At 36.6% G+C, this 21,965-nt stretch overlaps 1 protein-coding gene across 7 annotated transcripts in view; it reads right to left on the bottom strand.

Annotated features, from left to right (window-relative positions):
* The window catches only part of LOC126361237 (putative epidermal cell surface receptor), a 402,667-nt gene that overhangs the window by 84,965 nt on the left and 295,737 nt on the right, over window positions 1-21,965 (bottom strand). For all 7 annotated transcript variants that reach the window (XM_050007773.1, XM_050007777.1, XM_050007776.1 and 4 more), the window contains exons 7-8: window positions 16,757-17,040; window positions 3,930-4,119 (exon numbers count right to left, since the gene is read on the bottom strand). In XM_050007773.1, the coding sequence (XP_049863730.1) occupies window positions 3,930-4,119; window positions 16,757-17,040 (474 nt within the window). The remainder of the gene's footprint in view (window positions 1-3,929; window positions 4,120-16,756; window positions 17,041-21,965) is intronic.

Here is a 21,965-nt window from a genome sequence, read left to right as displayed (position 1 = left end):
CTGGACTAAAACAGGTTTCCTAACAACAGGTGAAGAGAGTCTCACTGAGTCAGTTTCAGTGGAAGACAACACCTCCAATTTATTGGTTAGGGGGATCGGTACAACACCCTGAGTACTCCCTGGTCACTACCCACCCTGTACAGGATGCCTAGATCTACCATTGACATGCCACTCGCCATCAAGTGGACTGGTAATGACAGATCTTGTACTTTCTGCAGAGGAGACAGAATCCACAGGAGAGGATAGTACTTGAGGTACCTCTAGTACAGGTATTAGAGGTACACGGCTCTCAAGAGCTCTTCCAACACACCAATTTGCAGCAGCTGTCAACTGTTTGACAGTAGTTAGGGCAATTTCCAGCTGTTTGTGAGTGTCAACCAACTCATTTTGTGTTTGAGAACAGCATGCACTGTGGGGCAGCATTCTAGCTGGTGAAATGTATTAGAAGGCAGTGAACAAAGGACTTCACATTAAACCTGTCAATTATCCTTTAATCTGTAGAGCTAATGTATTGCTAATTCTCTATAAGAATTGAAGGACATACGCAAAATGAGACAAGATTACTATTATGGCATCACAAAAACCTTTGGTAAAATTACTACTGTCCTAAAACCTTTTGATGATAATAATAGTTGTAAGCAAACTTGAAAACTGAGTTAATTCATGATAAATGAGATAATATATAGGGCTATGCCTCATAAGGGAAAACTAGATGTAATACAAAATGTTAGTTAGAAAATCTGATACAATAACTAAATCATAAACCCTGATTTGTTACAAATTGCTCGTAGCTTATATAAAGGATGCTGGCAGTTTCTGTAAATTCTCAAAAAATGCATGTTTATTTGTGCCAACTGTTCTGAACGAGGGTAGGCCAGGCCTACCATCCTTAAAAAATTTCAAACAGCTCAATTTAGTTTAAGCTTACAATTGGCAATAACAATACTAGTTTATTGTGGCAATCACGAATGTTCAAAATTTCACAGTATATCACAATAAAAATGGATATTGATACAATCAGTGAAAGATTGCATAGAAGAAGTGACACGACCAGTAAAAATTGTGAATATAGAACTTTAAACTGACTGTTCAAAGAGATTTCAGTATGCAGCTGGCAATCGTAAACTTCATTCCATGATATTTCAACTAAACACCTGTGAGTCATCTTCAGGTGAGCCATCAAAGACTGATGAAGATGTTCTCTGCTCCACCTTATATAGCAAGCTGGTAGTATTTCTGCACAAGTGTCAGAGTCACGGTGACAGAAGGAACACACCACCCAGCAGCAGCGCTTTCACTGGTGAAACTGCAAGGATCAGTTGTCTTTGACATTGTCACTCACCACAGTTATTGGCATCTTCATTCGGAGCAAATCTTGGAAATGATAGGATTCCACACATTATGCAGCTGGCAGCAGCTGTCGCAGTTCATTAGATTTTCCAAGATGAATATTTCAACAGATTCTATTATAACAGAGTCCCAAAAAGATGTTGCTGAAGCCAAAATTAATGTTTTATCATACTCCATTGAATTTCCATTGGAGATACAATGTTCTGAAACTGCAGACTTGCTGGGCTGAAGAAGGCAAGTGCAATTTTTATGTTTTGTGCACCATTCTTCCACTATGCATGTTGTTTGTCCTGTATAAGCCACACCACACTGGCAAGGTATTTTGTAAATTCCCACCTTCTACAATAACAAATTATCCTTCACTGATCCCAGATGGTCTGAAATCTTGGATGGTGGGTGGAAAATAACTTTCGCTTGATAATTGTTAAGGATTCTTGCTATTTTGAAGGGATATTTCCAAAAATGAGAAGAAAAGCTAGATACTTTTCTGGTGTGTTTTCCTCTTTATCAACTTCCCAGTTCTTGGTTTTAGCTGAGAATGCACTGTTATTTTGATGGGTTGAGTATCCATTGTCTCAGAACACTGTCCTTAAATGTACAAGCTCTTTAGGTAAACTGTCTGCATCAGACACTGTATGGGCCCTATGTACAAGAATTTTAACCATGAGTATGCTTAAAACCCTTATACACAGGGCCCATTACTGTGTCAGATGTAAATAGTTTACCTAAACCACGAGTATACTTAAAACCCCTCTCCCCATCTGTGTAGCTATCTCAGCTACACTGCCTTGGTAATCTAGTCCATCTATCACATATCCAGAATGAAAGTAGTTACCCATAAAACACGTTTATTCAAGACTCCCAAAACCATTGTCAAACCAGCTTTGTAAATTATCTTCTATGAACCTGATCCCCAAGAAGTCTTAGTCCTCTCAAAAGGCCTAATCAAGGTTTAACCACGTTGAGATTATCTCTACTTGGTCCTTTCAAGCGCCATTTCTTCACTAACTGCTCTATTAAAATTCACGCTGAATGTTATCTTGGACAGTACTAGAGTCTCCCAACAACTGTGAATTTACGTAAAAATGTGTGTGTGTGTTCACTTAAACTGGAATAAGAGTAGCAATTCACTTGAAAGCTAGTGACGTTTTCTGCATTGTGTAACACACCCAAATCCAAGTGCTATGCACCAATGAGATTTCCTCATTTTATGTTAATCATCAGAACTGAAAGGTGTTATGTTAACTGAAATACTATTCTGTTTTCTTAAACTGTGTCCAATTGAATCACATTATATGAACAATGGGAATATTATTAAACAAAACGAGGAGTTAAAATATGACAACTATACAGAGAGAGTGGCATTAAAATTTATCAAAACATAAAAACAAAATTGGCAAATAGAAAGTAATATTAATGTTATATAGATAAAATATAATTTCCATCTCACACATAGGTAGAGTTTTTCAGACATGAATAGTACCAAGCAATCAGATGTGATGGGTTGGTTTGGGTTGTTTGGGGGGAAGAGACCAAACAGCAAGGTCATCGGTCTCATCGGATTAGGGAAGGAAGTCAGCCGTGCCCTTTCAAAGGAACCATCCCGGCATTTGCCTGGAGCAATTTAGGGAAATCACGGAAAACCTAAATCAGGATGGCCGGACGTGGGATTGAACCATCATCCTCCCAAATGCGACTGCAGAGTGCTAACCACTGTGCCACCTCGCTTGTTAATCAGGTGTGCTTTAGTGATAAAAACTCGATATAGTATTCTCTTCCACTGTTACAAGAGAAGTAGGTAAATGACATAGGCTGCCCAATGACTGCAGGCAAATGTAACTAAAAACCCTTATTCAGTTTTAAAAATATGAGCATAAGATTACAAATTTAACACTTATATTTAGGATAATAAACAATAGTGTCTCATCAAATCATACAATTTTATTTTCTATTTTAAATGAAATAATTTAAATGAAACAATATTATGAAAATGATAGTTGCTTCTCACCATATATTGGAGATGCTGAGTCACTGATAAGCACAACAAAAAGACTGTCACAAAATAATCATTCAGCCAACAAGGCCTTTGTCAAACACACACACACACACACACACACACACACACACACACACACACACACACACACACACACACAGAGAGAGAGAGAGAGAGAGAGAGAGAGAGAGAGAGAGAGAGAGAGAGAGAGAGAGAGAGAGAGAGAGAGAGTCTCTTGCAGCTGAGTATGGCTTCAGCTGCCAGAGACTGTGGTCATGTGTGTGTGAGTTGCATTTGGCAGAAAGCATATTTTGTGACAGTCTTTTTGCTGTGCCTATCTGTGACTCAGCATCTCTGCCATATAGTGAGTAGCAACTATCCTTTTTGTAATACTGTTACATTCCATCCTGGATTAACCATTGTTTAATTTAAATGAAAGCCAGTTTTATGGCATTACTTCTATCTCCCAAGAGAACATAGTGTACAACCATTATATGAATACTACCAAGATAGGAGTTATGTATATCCCATTTTTGTAAGCTCTTTTAAAATGACATAATACATTGCACTTTTATAGTATTACCTGTTGATGGCTGAGGGCACAACCAACTTCTGCAGCAGTTGTCATGAGGCAGTAGTCCAATGATGGGTGGCACTGGACAATTAAATTCAGGGGGTGGTGAGTCTCCTAATGGTTCACACACACGACGACAAGTAACATTTCCAAATTCACATGCACAGTGCTGCTCACATCCTGTCAGGTTTGTTGGTATCTGATTGATAAAAAGATATGCTTTTAATTAAATAATAATTAAATGCTGTTAAAGAAAGATGGGCTCATAAGATTTTCATAAACATGGCAAATATAATATTTGCTTTACTATGAGGTACGGAAACTGAAATATCTCTCTCTCTCTCTCTCTCTCTCTCTCTCTCTCTCTCTCTCTCTCTCTCTTTCTCATGCTTTCCCAACAACATTGTATGCTTTTGTCAGTTATACTTTTACTTTTAAAAATGTAACGTAATCTCACCATTGAATTTATCCGAATTTTTTCACATGAAACTATATGAAATTGGTTACAAAAGTTCAAGTTCTTAAATAGTTACATGCCTGCAAATTTTTAACTATTATATAGAAAGCTTTTTAAGAATGAATGTTAAAATGAAATGATCCATACATAATGCATATTAACATAAGGCTTTAAAAGAACTGTCTTGCTGGAATGCCTGCCCAGTACAGTCTCAAGAATAAATGCATCACAAAAACGTATTGTAGAGAGATGACATTTGCAGCTGCCAAGTGACAGATGCCAGTCCCTAATGCCAACAGTTCGACAGGCTGAGTCAGGGCCAGGATCAAAGTGATGGGTGTCACAAAGGTAATACCATGATGTGTTAATTTATTATCTTTCTACTAAAACACAGGAACACAATTAATGTAATTTTGTTGAGAATTTTTTTCTTGTGTGATGATTTTTACTAAATTTTCACTTGCAACTACATTATTTTCTTTTATGATGAAACAGATTAACTTGCAAGCATTTTCTGCCAAAGGAGATATAAAAACAAATTTCCTCACATTTATTTAATAAAGCAGAGGAGTTTCCTGGTGGATTTCATTCTGAAATCAGAAGAGATTGTCTGCATTGAAATGATTTTGTACCTGATTTAGTGAGAAATCATTCACTTTGATGGCAAATGCATTCAGCTGTAGTGTTTTGTGTCCTCCACTTAATCATTAACTACGTGCATTACAAGTAACAGTTGCTTTTTTAATGTGATTAATTACTAAAAATAGACATTGGTAGGGATAAATGTGCTATGTCTATTATAAACAAGTTACAATTAAAAGGCAACTTAGTATCTTATCCTTACAGTAAGTAGCAATCTATCTTTCCCTATAGTGTTGATACTCCTACCTGATAAATAAGGTACAAAATTCTTGGTGAAATATAAATAATTGAAGAAGTAAAGATACTAAACTCCCACTCTCTTCTCCACATTCATCTTCTCCCTCTGTTCTATCTGTCCCTCCCAGTCCACTCTCCAGATCACTGTGCACTCTGCACAACTAGAAGTATTACTGAACTGACTGTTACCCCTCTTATGTGTCTTGGCCTCTGTTCTTTCATTATTGTCCTGAGATTGTTGGATTTAGTGAAAAATTGTTAAATAATGCACAGAACACGGCAGAAATTGATTTTTGATCTCCTGATATTTATTGTTACTCAGTAACATTTCAATGATCAAACTCATAGTGGCTGATTATGAAATGGTAGTGGGAAAAAGACGTAAATGTATCAAGTGAGGAGAACAAAGAATAAAGTGGTGGAAACTGAAAGAAGAGGTGTTGCGAGAAAAATTCAAGGAAACAGTATTAAGGGAAGTGAAATTACCAGGGGATGTAAAGGAGTTATAATAACAATGTAATTAAAAAAACTGGAGAAGACTTGCTGGGTGTAACAACTTGAAAGGGACTACCAGAAGATAAGGAGGCATGGTGGTGGAATGAGGAGGTTCAGAAAGCAATAAAAGTGGAGGGAGGAAAGAAGAAGAAGAAGAAGAAGAAGAAGAAGAAGAAGAAGAAGAAAGAAAGAGAGAAGGGAACTTAACAGGAAGACAGGAGCGTAGGGAAGCCTACAAGACTGCAAACGAGATGGCGAAAAAAGCAGTGGCAAAAGCAAAGGCTGAGGCTGAGGCAATGGAAGAGGCATATGAAGAGCTAGAAAGAATACAGGACAGCAGGCAACTCCTATGGATTGCTAAAGCAAGAGATAAGGTGACTGAGGACATAACATCAATGAAGCAGGCAAAGGACGAATCAGGTGTAGTATTACACGACCTTGAGAAAATCCTGAATAGGTGGTGTGAGTACTTTGAAAGGTTACTGAATGAGGAAAATGTACAAGAGAAGTATGAGGATGGAGATATAAATGAAGGAATGGCCCAAAGTATAAGTAGGGAAGAAGTCGAACATGCGATAAAAGAAAATGAAGAATGAGGATGCCCTAGGGGCAGACCAAATCCCAATAGAAGCATGGGTAAGTCTGGGAGAAGAGGGAACAGATATTCTCTGGGATCTAATTCAGAATATCTGGGAAGGAGAAAGAATGCCACATCCATGGAGAAGCAGTATACTGGTTCCCATATATAAGGGGAAAGGGGATATCCAAAACTGTGGCAATTATAGGGGGATAAAACTGATGTCACACACAATGAAGATCTTGGAAAGGATAATTGAGAAGAGGTTGCATCTAGAAACTTAAGTATGTGAAGCACAGTTTGGATTTACACTGGGAAAAGGATCAACCGATGCAATATTTACATTAAGGCAGCTGATGGAGAGGCACAGAGAAGTACAAGCCAAACTGCTTATGGCCTTTATTAAACTTGAGAAGGCATATGACAGAGCCCTGTGGCAAGAGATATGGAGATATCTGAGAAGTAAATGCCTGCCAGAAAAATATATCAGGGTGGTAGAAGACATATATGAAGGTGCAATGTGGCATGTCAGGAGCAGTGCAGGTGCAACAAAGGCATTTCCAGTGAGAGTAGGACTACATCAGGGATCTGCTCACAGCCCAAATCTCTTTGACCTTGTCATGGATGTACTAGTCAAAGATGTGAAAAAAGAGTCACCTTGGAGCATGATGTATGCCGATGATGTTGTAATCTGTGAACCCACCCAGAAAGCACTTCAAGACAAGCTTGAACAAGGGAGAAAAGCTCCAGAGGAAATGGGAATGAGAATTATCAGGGTGAAAACAGAGTATATGTGTACAAAGGACGACAAAGATCTATGTACTAACCTGCAAGGAGAACAAATGACACTGGTCAAGAAATTTAAATACCTAGGCTCTTACATGCAAATTGTTGGAGAACTGGACCTCAAAATACAACACAGAATGAATAGTGGATGGATGAACTGGAGGAAACTGAGTGGAATATTGTGTGATAAGAAGGTTATCTGCAGAATGAAAGGAAAGCTTTACAAGTCTGTGGTGAAGCCTGCGATACTGTATAGCGCAGAAACTTGGCCAATTACAGAAGCCCAAGAGAAAAAGATGGAAGTGGCAGAACTGAGAATGTTAAGGTGGATGAATGGGGTGACACGAAAGGATAGCTTAAGGAATGAGTTCATCAGGGGAACAGTGAAAGTGGGGCCCATAGGGAAGAAGATGGCATGGACATGTGCAGTGAAGAGGGGAGTGCTATGTGAGGAGAAGAGTTGAAGACCTAGAAATCGAAGGATCAAGGAGAAGAGGAAGACCAAAACTGAGATGGAGAGACAAGGTAGCAGGGGACCTACGGGGAGAAAGAACGGCTCAGAAAAGAAGCATTTATGGAATAGAAGGATCCAGCAAAGCAATGCCGACACCACATGACATGGGAAAAGGCTGAGATGATGATGATGATGATGATGAGTAACATTTCAATGACCAACTAATACTCATGAAAATTATACAGTTCATATATCACACAAAATGTAAGAGAGTTTAATAGAATTTTTAAAATAGTGTATCATCTTAACTTTACACTTAAACTGCCAAGCACTGATAGAAAAATAACAGTGGCTTCACTGTCTGACTGGCAGATGTGAACTCACTCATATAAATATTCACATTTTAACTACTGGACTTGAACTAATGCCATGATGAAAATGCAGATTGTGCACTTTGTAACAACTGGCTATCAACTGACTAAGTCTACTTGTGAAGCCTATTTACAGATGTGTGTATTACAGAAATTACAATCTGGTAAAATAAGCAATTATTACATTTTAGTTATTAAAATGAAAGACAGAAAAATTTGATGACACAAAGGTACAACAGGCTATCAAGAAAGTCTGCATGAGAACTGTATAACTAGCAAATGGCAAAATTATCAGTACCAGTACTGTTTTATGGAAGACAATTTAATGTATACAGGAATTCCTGAAGTTCACCAAACACTTCTTAGAATGTTAAATTTTCTAATTTGAACAATTAACAAATTGATGGGTTATTTTAGTGAAAGTATGAAGTTTCTTAGACAGAAGAATCAAAGCTAAATAACTGTAGTACTGAATTTTTAAAATAATATTACATTTCAGTTTGCAACATTCCAGAACATGAAAATTTCAAATACAAATTACTTCTGAAATATTGAGTTTTTAGAAAATGTCAAATTTTATTGAAAAGTGGTGTAATGAGATCTTTTAAATGAACTAGATCACTCTCAAAACAAATTTGAGCATCCTGGAATTTTGAAATGCAGGTGGTCTATAGACATCATGAATTATGAATATTTCTTTAAATAAATTATTTTCAGATGAACACACTGTATTATGCTCATCTGAAAATTACACAATGAGTAATAAAGTTGTATGAAATGCTACAGGTAAGAATTTAGTCATTTTATGTAACTGTGGTATATGTATTATAGATATAATGGAAAAAATGTATTTATGGAGTATAGCTGTAGCAAGTGGAACTGTCTCACCTTGCTATGTCTCAGACTTCCTCAGTCTGGGGCTGAAACAAGCTCGCTGATGCCATATTTTTATCCTGCACAACCACAGTCTCTCCCTCTCTGCCTTCAGCCACACACCCCAACCCTCTCTCCCACCTGCTACCTCCTTACTACCTCCACCCGCTCCACCCAGCACAGCTCCTTGCCCCAGTGTTACCACAACATAGTCCACTGGGACAATGTAACCATACATGTTAGGCCCAAGTGTTGTAAGAGCCCAAGATTTGCCAATTGAACACTATGATACACTTGTATATTTCATTTTTGTAGCCAATCTTTTAATTCTTATATTACTTCAAAGTATTGCATTGGTGCTACTCGCTATATTCATTTTTTCTGTAATTTTTTTAATTTGCATTCATTATTCTATAGAAGAACTAACTGACCAGATGAAATAACAATCAGGATACAAAAGACACTGAATTGTTAATGTCACAGAATTCATGTAGAAGGTGTACGACTTTGCTTCCACCATTTGCCGATAGGTGGCGACAACGGTAAGTAGCAGTCGAAAGAAACAGATAGCAGACATCAGGCAGTTACCTTGGACCTTGGTCGACATAGCCCCATTCAAACATTAGTTGATTTGTGTCTAAGTTGTTCTTGATTGAAAATGTCAGTTTATGAGCCTAATTCTCGTTATTTGTAGGAGGTGTTACTGTTTTGTTCCAATATGAAGAAAACAGTGGATCAGTCTCATCAAATGCTCTCAAGTACATATAGTAAGGATACTTTAGTGAAAGAACGTGTCATGAGTGGTTTCAATGCTTCAAGAATGGTGATTTTAACATCGTAGACTGGCATAGTGGTGGAACAGGGAATGTTTTCAAAGACGCAGAATTGGAGACGTTGCTGAGTGAAGACTTGCATAAAACTCAAGAAGAATTGGCAATTAGTGGGAGTGACACAGCAAGCCATTTCAAAAAGTCTCAAGGCTATGGGCACAATTCAGAAAGAAGGAACTTGGGTCCTATGTGAGCAGAAACCAAGAGATGTTGAATGGCATTTGTGTGGTTGTGAACAGTTGCTCCAGAGGCAAAAACAGAGGGAATTTCTGCATCCCATTGTGACCGAGGACAAAAAATGGGTTCATTACAATAACCCTAAATGCAAAAAATCATGGGGATATCCCGGCCATGCTTCCACATCGTCTTGCTCTGCATTTGGTGGGACCAGCTCGGCATTGTGTACTATGAGGTATTAAAACCAAGTGAAACAATCACAGGTGCTCATTATTGAATGCAATTAATGCATTTGAGCACAGTATTAAAAGACAAATGGCCACAATACAGCAAGAGGCGTGATAAAGTGATTTTGCAGCATGACAACGCTCGACCCCACGTTGCAAAAGAGGTCAAAACATACTTGGCAACATTAAAATGTGAAGTCCCACTCCACCCGTCGTATTCTCCAGACATTGCTCCCTCTGACTATCACCTGTTTACATCAATGGCACATAGCCTGGCTCACCAACACTTCCCATCTCATGAAGAAACCACAAATTGGATCAATTTGTGGATTGCTTCAAAAGATGAACAATTTTTTCAATGCAGGATTTCTACACTGTCTGAAAGATGGGAGGAAATAGTGGCCAGTGATGAAAAATACTTTGTATTATATGTGTGTAACCAATTTGTTTTATTAAAGCCTCAAATGTTGGAGAAAAAATGGCAGAAGCTAAGTTGTACACCTTGTAATTTTCATAAAAAGACATTAATTTTCGAAAATTTTCAAATATTGAAATAATGTTCATACTCATTAATATTCTAATTAGATAGGAGAAGAGAAAACCCAAAGGAAATAAGGAAAAAAGTACTGAAAGTCTGGTATTTCATCAAAAAAGGTAAATGCTGATCATAAATTGTTATTGTAATCGTATTAATTTGAAACCTCAGGCCAATTTTAACAAGACTCTTGTACCAAAATCATCTGGATTATGAAATTTTAATTGTATCACAAGTATAAGAAAAGAAGTAAGCTCTTTGTTGATTGTCAAGAAGTTATAAAAATGATTGCAGCTGCAACGATGAAAGTCAGAGTATTTTTTCCAGTCTTGAGGGTCAGAGGCATAGGATCATGTAGTCACTGAGTCTTTGTTTAGTTTTTGTGTTACAGTGATATGAATAAATGAAGAACATTAAAAAATTGAGATTTCACAAAATTTTTTATAAAGCAAAGTCCTTGTAGTCTCATACGGATGAGGAATAATGAAAGAAAAATCTACTCAGGACTTATGCAGGACACAAGAATGATATATAAATGTGACCAACAATCTTCATATTCAATTCAGCAAGATAAGTAGCTAATAATTAACTTGAGTTTTCCTGCTCCAAATTTTTTTATATATCTTGTTTGTGTCTTTATCTTTATTATAATATCAATCACTTCTGTGCCATGCCTCATCCTTTGTGTCATATTGTATTTCTAGCTGCTAGTCATCTATTTGCATTTTGCAAGAGAAACAAGATGATTCAGTTGATACATTAGTGTACAACTTTTCAAAAGCTTTAACTATCCCCTCGTGCTGTGACAAATTTCATGAAAATACAATGATAGCATTGGCATGCAACAAACAATTTGTTACTGACATGTTCTCCTATTCTGCTTAAAATTGTGATTTATGAGGCCAGATACAAAAGAAACATGATGGATTATGCAAATTTTAGTATTTACAGGTCATGTTCAGCTATTGATGGCAACCTTCCACTGGATCTCCTATGTATTTCCTATTTCTTCTTCTGCCATATCATCATACAAGTTCTCCCAATTGTAGAGACCTTCAGTGTACTGTTTCCACCTATCTTCTCTCTCCTCTGAGTAACTGTGGAATTCCCAGTGCTCTCTTAATGTAGATGCAGTTGCTTTTAAATTTGTTGAAGGTTGTTTGGACTTTTCTATATGCTGAATCAGTTCTTCTGATAACCAATTCGATTACTTCACTGTTTTTCTGAACCTACTTTACCTTGACTCCCTACACTTTTTATTTATTTCATTTCTAATTGACTTTTCCTGCTGTATTACTCTCCCCATCAGTGGTTTTGTACCACCTCCTTTTGTTGATTAATTGAAGTATTTCTTTTGTTAACCAAGGTTTCTTCACAAGTTACTTTCCAACTACCTATGTTTGTCTGTTCAGATTCTGTGATTTCCCTTTTTAGAAATGTCTATTCCCCCTCAACAGAACTGACTACTGAGGTATTAATTATTGCAATATCTACATCCTCAGATAACTTTAAATATGTCTGATCATTCCTAAGTACATTGATTCTTGTGTACAATTCTCTTAAAATTCACACACACACACAATGTACCTGCCCAAAAAATTAACATTATACCTATTTTTAAATTATGTCAGCTACTGATTGTCTACATTTCTATAATACAAGAGAAACAAAATAAACAAAAAGAAATGAAAACTTTTATCTTCACTTCATTTTTTGCTAGCTCCAGTCATCTGTGGTATTGCTGTTTTGATCACCACCACCACCACCACCACCACCACCTCTGTCGTCGTCGATTGTCGGCCGTCATTGTCATCGTAACCACCACCATCACTGGTATCATCATCATCATCATCATCATCATCATCATCATCTGCAAATTCTTCCTTGCTGGTACTCCTCCCAAAGTATGTCACTTTTGATCCATCGTGGCATTGGACATGTAGCACTTCTTCAATCCTTTCTTGATAGGCTCACTTGAGTTTACGCTCCAAACACTAAAGATCCACTGGCCCAGCATGGATATTGAGGGTTTCTGTAACTTCCTACTGGAGTGAGAGTCTGGTCTCCTTGAAGAAAGTGCTCACTGTAAATATGTCAAAGGTGGACCTTAAAAGTTTGGTACACAACAACATCCGTTGCTTGAAGTTGTGAGGTCAAGCCACCAGGAACTATTTCTAGGTTTTTGTTCTTTGCCATCAGATCCTTAATGTCACGGGCGAAATATCCCTGAGAGAATCAAGCACCAACATTTCCTTTCTGTTAATCAAAGTCCCTGTCTTCTGTTGCAGACAACCTTCAACCAATCTAGTATCAGTTCATTTGTCATTCATTCCTTTCCTTGGCCTTAGGTATGTCCTGCAGGCTATTTTTCTTTCAGTGTCATTTTTCTGTGATTAGATTAGATTAGATTAGATTAATACTTGTTCCATAGATCATGAATACGACACTTCGTAATGATGTGGAACGTGTCAGGTTAATGAAAGATGTCTGTACAAGATATTACATTACACAAAATATTGCATGACACTAATGCTTAATTAAGTTAGATTTTTTTCCCTCCCTTAATTTATATCTAAAAATACAGCCAATGAGTAGAAGGAGTTGTCATCTAGAAATTCTTTTAATTTATTTTTAAATGTTGGTTGACTATCTGTCAGGATTTTGATGCTGTTTGGTAGGTGACCAAAGACTTTTGTGGCAGCATAATTTACCCCTTTCTGTGCCAAAGTCATATTTAACCCTGCATAGTGAAGATCATCCTTTTTCCTGGTGTTATAGCTATGCACACTGCTATTACTTTTGAACTGGGCTGGATTATTAACAACAAATTTCATAAGTGAATATATATACTGTGAGGTTACTGTGAGGATCCCTAGATCCTCAAATAGATGTCTGCAAGATGACCGTGGGTGGGCTCCAGCAATTATTCTGATTACACGTTTTTGAGCAATGAATACTTTTCTACTCAATGAAGAATTACCCCAGAATATGATATCATACGAAAGCAGTGAATGAAAGTAGGCATAGTAAGCTAATTTACTGAGATTCTTATCACCAAAATTTGCAATAACCCTAATAGCATACGTAGCCGAACTCAGACGTTTCAGCAGATCATCAATGTGTTGCTTCCAGTTTAACCTCTCATCAATGGACACACCTAAAAATTTTGAAAATTCTACCTTAGCTACAGACTTCTGTTCAAAGTCTATATTTATTACTGGAGTTGTGCCATTTACTATACAGAACTGTATATACTGTGTTGTATCAAAATTTAAAGAGAGTCCGTTTGCTGAGAACCACTTAATAATTTTGTGAAAAACATCATTTACAATTACATCACTTAGTTCTTGGTTTTTGGATGTTATTACTATACTTGAATCATCAGCAAAAAGAACTAACTTTGCATCTTCATCAATATGGAATGGTAAGTCATTAATGTATATCAAGAACAGTAAAGGACCTAAGACCGAACCCTGTGGGACCCCGTGCTTGATAGCCCCCCAGTTTGAGGAATCAGCTGTTGTATTAACATTACATGAACCACTTATTTCAACTTTCTGCATTCTTCCAGTTAAGTATGAATTAAACCATTTGTGCACTGCCCCCCTCAAACCATAATGATTTAGCTTATCTTAAAGAATTCCATGATTTACACAGTCAAAGGCCTTTGAGAGATCACAAAAAATACCAATGGGTGATGTCCGGTTATTCAGAGCATTTAATATTTGATCAGTGAAAGCGTATATATCATTTTCTGTTGAAAAGCCTTTCTGAAAACCAAACTGACATTTTGTTAGTACTTTATTTTCACATATATGAGAGGCTACTCTTGAATACATTACCTTCTCAAAAATTTTTGATAGAGCTGTCAGAAGAGAGATTGGGCGATAGTTGTTGACATCCGACATATCCCCCTTTTTATGCAATGGTTTTACAATGGCATATTTCAGTCTATCGGGGAAAACACCCTCCTCCAAAGAGGTGTTACATATGTGGCTGAGAATCCTACTTATCTGTGGGGAACAAGCTTTAAGTATCTTGCTGGAAATGCCATCAATTCCGTAAGAGCTTTTACTTTTCAGTGAGTTTATTATTTTACTGATTTCAGAGGGAGAGGTTCGTGGAAATACAGTTGTTTTAAACTGCACAGGTATGGCCTCTTCTATTAGAAGCCTTGCCTCTTCTAGTGAAGATCTAGATCCTACTTTCTCCACAATATTTAAAAAATGATTATTGAAAATATTTCCAATTTCAGATTGTTTGTTAGTACACTTGTCATTCAGTTTTATGGCACTAAAGTCTTCCTGTGCTCTTGGTTGCCCTGTTTCCCTTTCAATAATATTCCAAATTGCTTTAATTTTATTATCAGAGTTACTGATCTCAGACATGATACACATGCTTCTGGACTTTTTAATAACTTTTCTTAGTACCACACAATAGTTTTTATAATATTGAACAATTTCGGGGTCAGTACTCCCTCTTGCTGATAGATACAGTTCTCTTTTACTGTTGCAAGAGTCACAAATGAGGGGAGCTTCCTTTCAACTGCTACTGCTCCCAGCACTGCTGTTAGTCTGGCTTTCCATTGACAGAACATTTTATAAGAACACTTTTAATGCCCTTCACATCAACAGTAACATCTGATGGCATATCACAATAAACACAGGCATCTGATCAGTGTTGCCCATATTGCCTAGCAAACAGTCATACCATTTCCTTAGATTGATGATTACATGATGCTGATATGTAAGTAATTGTTAATCAACTATAGTTGTTCTGCGTTGTAATGTAAGCCCTACCTTTTTCATCATCCTCAAGCACCAGCCAGTACTTGCTTTGAATTTCATGACGCATGTGGTTGAAAACTCTTCAATCTCTCCAGTGCCTTTATTTTGATAATTTCTTGAGTAATCAAGAAACCTTCATTGGATTTGTCTCATACATACTGAGCAACCTCTGAGGTTAAGGTTAGGAAAGGACCTAATCACACAGCTTAAATTGCTGCTAGTGAAATGGACCTCTGTTTTGGTTGCCACAAATATTTGGCTGTTTCTTCTGAATGTGTTACAATTTCCAAGTTTGTGGTTATAGTGAAATCTGAGAATGAAAGCTTTTTTCCAAATACATAGCACATTTTGTCTCTCTACTGACATGAGGATGTGCCAATAATCCTTTGTCTTGTGCTTCCAAACGTGTTGTCTGCCTTCTGCTCTCTCACTGACTGTGTAGAACCAGCAACTGACACACTCCTTTTGTTCCCATCACACTCCACAGTGAGCGTGGGTAATATTGCTACGTGAAATATATAAACATGGCACTGGCCCTATCCAGAATTTTACCATCACCTGCAGAAATGTATACTATTGATGAGTATTTCTATAATTTTGAAGTCATTTAAATTCTAACTACAAACAGGTCCAGGCAATTTGCAGTTTAAACATAGTAAATATACATAAAAAGCCATGGTATGTGGTATACATTTCCACGGTTGGCAGGATGACCAAATTTTCCACCCACTCACTACTCCCCTCCTCACATTTGTCCTAGTTCTTAGCTAAGCTGATGTCATTCTTCCCCATCGAACCCTTCTAAATGCTTCAAAACAAATACACATGTGACCTCAATTGCTGTAGATTCATTTTTAAATGTAAGATGATTCCTACATTAATCTAGTACACATTGTTAAAATGTTGACCTCTTCTCCAATAATTTAATCTGGAAATAACGGTGAACCTGTATTCTCAGAAGCACCTTATAACTGGATAATGTGGTATATTACAACCTATATTTGCCAACTGTCCCATTTGCATACAAACCTGTATGAAGAATGTACCGATTTTTTTTACAGAACAGCTGTTCTAAACATCAACTAATCTTGCTTTGTACTGTGAGGCTTTGAGATTAGGGAGCTATAAGGGAGGGTCTTGCTGTTCCTTCTCACCAAAAGTATCTCTTAACCACTGGAAGTGACCAAGCACTATAGCTGATTAAGGACTACCAAGGCATAGGTCAAGGTGAATTGCTGTTTCTTGGTGCCACTCTGAATTTGGTATTCCTTCTTCCTTTTCTCTTAATTTATGCTTAGGTATAGTATTAGAAACATAGGAAAATTTTTGAACTTTGAAATAATTCTCATATCATTATATTCATTAAGCTGACACAAAATTTTCAGTACCTGTGCGAAGTTGTCAAATCGTTGTCCTTCATACAGACAAGAGCCATTGTTCTTGCAGATTGCTTCTGATGGGCAGCAAGATGGGGGACTAGGTACAAATGCTGATGTGTCCCATTCAAGACAGTGGGGGTCTATTAAGTCCAGCCCAAATTCTGTGGGACACTGGATAGGAGCACATTGTACACCTGTTGCTTCACATATACAAAATGCTTCACATCCATCATGAAATTCTTCGTTGATTTCATAGTTATTTCCCTTGTATTGACATGTACCTGTAAAATTAGCTGTTGGGAGAAAAAAAAGTTAGAGAACTGAAATAAAATCGGCAATTGAATATGCGGATAAGTGAAAAACATGATACCCCAAACATTTAGCAATTGAACAAACCATTTTTTAAATTTCCAAATCACAATAGCTTAAGGATGTAGGAATATATTAAAAAAACTATCTCATCATAGAAAACAGATTGACCTACATTTGCTGCTGTAATGCTACCTCGAAAGCTTCCAAGAGATTTCAACAGATTTTACTTTTTAATTTGCATTGAGTAGCCTCAGACCTGACCTATTAATGATCTTCTGGAATCATGATATGAGTATGTTACTAGTAATTCAATGTAAATCCACTCTACCTACTTCATGTGCCACACACATTTTGTGCAGTATTATTTTTATTGTGAATAGAACCATTAAATTACTGGACTTCGTAGTTTAATATTGATTACTATTCAGAGAGCATGTGTAACATAATTTATGACAGGAAGAGATTCTACAATCTTTCATAAAAGAATATATGCCTCTTTATAACTCTTAACTTTGCAAGCATATCATACTGAACACAATCTATTCTGAGTGCTAAATGATTTTAACAAATTCCTGTCATATAAGCATAATACACATGAGCTTATGCTACCTTATGTAAGAGTATTAAGCTGTATACTAGTTGTAGGTATGTTTACAGAAGATGAATTTTATCCATAGTGGAAGAGACTGACTTTGTAGAGTGTAGTTAAAATAATCTGTCTTCTTTTTTGAAACTTACGGTGTTTTAATTCTGGTAGGACTAATTAATGTACATAGTTTTGAACTATTCTTATGTTTTATATTTTGGGACATTTTAGTTTAATGTGCAAGAAATTAGTTGGAAGTGACCGTTGAATGTTAGTGATATATGTTTTTCAGTCAGTCTGATGGACTTCAGAATCTTTCCAAGTGCTATTAGTGTTGCAGTGCTTCATTCATTTTTGGGTACTGTGTCAAATAAGGTTGTGGAAGCTGCACAGTGCTTCCATGAGAGAGCTGCTCTTTGTCTTCAGATGCTTAATGACCTCTTGCTGCAGTGGTTAGCCAATATATATACTGGCTTGCTAGAAAAGAGCAAACACCAAGTGGTGGGGCTATAATGTCATCAAAGATGTACCATGGAGTATGGTGACATCCAGTGCCCCTGCCAGAGAAATGGGCCACAGCCCTCATATGTACGATGCAAGAAAAGTGCAGCCACAAATGTTTACCCAGGGTGCATGTGGACAGAGTGTTGGCAACCAGTTTAAGTGTGCAGACTCTGATTCCCCATCTCTGTTGACTTGGGTTCATTTCTCTGGGCCTAACAGTGCCCTAGTAATGCCAGTGCTGGTTGCCATTCCTTGCTGAGCTAAAACCCCTTGTCTCTATTAATCATACTTCTTTAAAGATGGTGTTCCAGTTTATGAAAGGATATCTGTCTCTCCATAGTTCATGGTATGTCCCAAGTCAAGACAGTGTTCAGCAACAGCAGACTCTTCTGGCTGATCCAGTCTGTTGTGATGGCTATTTTCAGTGCATCTATCCTTAACAGTGCAACATGTCTGGCAAGTGTATGATTTCCCACACTGTCACAGGATCTTATATACCCCTAATCTCTGTAGACCTACACTGTATTTAACAGAACCCAGCATCATCTGTGCTTACAATGGAGGCTGAATGACACATTTTGTTTGATGTTTCTTGAACAGCCTGCCAATCTTAAAGGACATACCACCAACATGAGGTAGAAAAACCATCCTCCTGAAGTTCTCCATTTCTTCTGGCTGTTCTTGAGATTTAATGCCTGTAGGCTGAAATGCATTATGAATCTGTTTATCAAACTACCTGTTCTGTACAAACACAAAGCGAGGATGGTCAAACTCTGCTGTAAACTGAGACAACTCTAGCCTTATGAACAAGAGTTTGTAATATGCCACTGCATTGAGTGTAGTAGTGGTTATCAAACTAATGTCGTATTACTTTCGCATCACAGGGTAATGAACGATGAGATAAGGGATGTTTTAAGCTGACCCTTTTAATATACTAAGTTACTAATGTAATGAATCTCTTTGTAGTGTCAGCTACATAGCAAGTAACAGTGTTCATTTTTATAGTTACATGAAAAGCAGTAATGTATTGTGAACAGGTCCCTGTATTTTTTGGATGTGGGTAGCTAATTTATTTTGAAAAATACTAATATAGTGAAGTAAATACTAAGCTATGAATATGAAATAAACAGCAGCTATTTATTATAAATCGTGAAGCAGAAACTGATTCTTTTATCAGAGTAACAGCTTTTATTGCAGTTTAGTCAGTTAAATTTAGCTAGGATAAGTATGAATAAGAAGCACCTTCCGCTGAACAAAAACTTCGGCTTCCACACTAAGAAGAGTTTTATATAAGGGTGTCCTGAGATACGGGTGTGAAACATGGACATTTGCAAAGGAGGAGAAAGCTCACCCTCTAAGATGTGGGAATGTGATTCTGGAGGAGAATCACAAGACCTAGCTGGACTGATGAAACCAGATGAGATGGTTTTGCAAGAAATAGGGGAGAAGAAAAGAACTACTGAAGTTTTAAGACAGTATAAAGCAAAACTCACTGGACACTTAATTAGAGTCAATATTATTTCACAAAAATTTTGAAAAGCAAGCAAAATCATATGGAAGAACCAAGAACATCCTAATTAAACAATACGTTCCTCGAGAGGGAATACACGTAGATATATCATAACATTAAGTGGAGAGCCTACTGCCTATAATTAATAAAGTACTTTTGTTCAGCTACATATGTGCTACACAAGGTTACTGCTCTAAGTGATTTAAAAATGAGGAAACTAGTTTATTCTGCATATTTCCATTTAGTTTATAAGTTACAGAGTTATGTTTTGAGAACCTCAACAAACTTGGATACTTCTTTCAGAAACATATTATAAAAGTTATATATGGTGTTAATTCTAGAACATACAGCAGAGATATCTTCGAGAAACTTAGTATTTCAAGAAATATTTCACAATATTAATGTTCATTAACATCTTTTGTCATTACCAGTATTTCTCAAAAACAGCCTCTACAAAGACTTTAAGGGGTTAACAGTAGTGCAGAAAGGGGACAGATGTATGGCAACAAATATATGCAACAATCTGCTGGAGCATGTTAAGTGTTGGCCAGATACTGTAATGAATAGGAGTTTAAGACTGAATTAAAGAAATTTCAATTAGGCAATTCCTTCTTCTCTGTTGCAGAGTATCTGCATAGAAACTCTTAATTTAAATGTTTTAGATTCCTTCATAATTTTTATTAAGACTGTAATGCAATAGTCTTTCATAACATTAAGTTGTTTCATTGTTTTGTTGCACTTAAATTACATTTAGATCCCAAAGACTTCTCTCCACAGTATTTTTGAAGTATGACTCATGTAATGCAATGCACTTAGCCCAAAAAATACTTCTCCTCTCACATTCCATGGAATGCCTAGTGTCAGTGGAAAATGTCAGTTTGTTTCTTGGTACAAGCAAATTTATTTTATTTATTTATATATTTTGTGTTCCAGTGATCCAGGCTGTGAATATATCCAGTGATCCAGGCTGTGAATATATCACAGGACATGGAATTAATCAGCTTTACAAGGTTGTTGTTATTTACATCCTATATTATTATGTAAATAGTACTACTCAGTTTCATAGTAAGCCATCAACCTAACTTCTATTCAGAAAAATAAAGTATTGTGCTGTGCTTTCTCCGTTACTACATTTTGTTCAGTCAAAAATGACACTAGACTACTTTGGGAGATTTCTACTGAGTAGGAACACAAAATTCCACTAAAAATTCATTGTAATGAGAAACAAACCAACATTTTCTGTAGGAAAAAGGGTCACACAAAACGCATAATTAGTAGTGTCTGCTTTGTTGCGAAAATGAAATTGAAAATGTCTGAAAACCAGAGAAAATGCACTCACATCAGTGTCAACAGAAAATGTTATCTTTCCATGTTAGTACACTAACAAAATTACTGAATATTAGATGTTGCAAATAAATTGCTTCCCTGAATCTGCTTTTCTTATACATTTTATCTTATGTGGGGACTGTGCACGAAGTGTCAATCTGAATGCTTAATCCACTGTTTTTGTGATAAGTTTTCAAGTACCCAATTATATCATGTCAGTTACCCTTTTTCATTTAACCATTACCAGAATATCTTACCGTAAGTGGGTGAATTGTCAAGTATCCCATCACATTACATGACTGTCTCACGATTTCCTTTCTAACCTTTTATATTTTGAATTTATTAGAAGAAAACTATTCTCAAATATTTCAGAATTAAACATGCTCCTCTCAAATCTGTTTGAGATAGAGGGACTGTTGCTTACCCATGTCGGAACAGTCATGATTTTCACTTCACTTCATTGATTCATTCATCAGGATCCATGGACTCCATCAAGAAGGAATCAAATCACATATCCACAAAAGAGAAGGAAATCATACAAAAGAGAAGGAAATCATATGAACTTAATCCATATGTTGTATTAACAATAAACTGTCACTATACCGCTTGGTGCTATTCATGCTTATGACAGCTAAATTTAAGTGAGTAAATTAAAAAGAAAACTGCTACATTTAAAAATAATTATTTAACTCAAAATCTTTTTAATATAAAAGATTTTGAAAATGGACTAAAATAGCATAAAATAATTTATCCTAGTTCCTTACAGATTCCTAATGCCATACATACTCATAGTCCTAATATTTGTGCCAGTGAAATTTTAATAAGTATGATAAAAACTTGTAAAATTTAAAACAAAAAACGTGGGGTGTATGCAATACGTAACTGATGCATTAGTAGTGTATGTAAGACACTAACAATTTTATTGCACTGCGAATGACAGGAACTGCTGCTTACCCATGGGGTAAGAAGAAATGATTTTA

Source organism: Schistocerca gregaria, chromosome 1, assembly GCF_023897955.1.
Source record: "Schistocerca gregaria isolate iqSchGreg1 chromosome 1, iqSchGreg1.2, whole genome shotgun sequence".
Classification (NCBI taxonomy): Eukaryota; Metazoa; Arthropoda; class Insecta; order Orthoptera; family Acrididae; genus Schistocerca; species Schistocerca gregaria.
The sequence above is the reverse complement of the archived record's forward strand: the minus strand, read 5'-3'. Positions and strand labels throughout refer to the sequence as shown.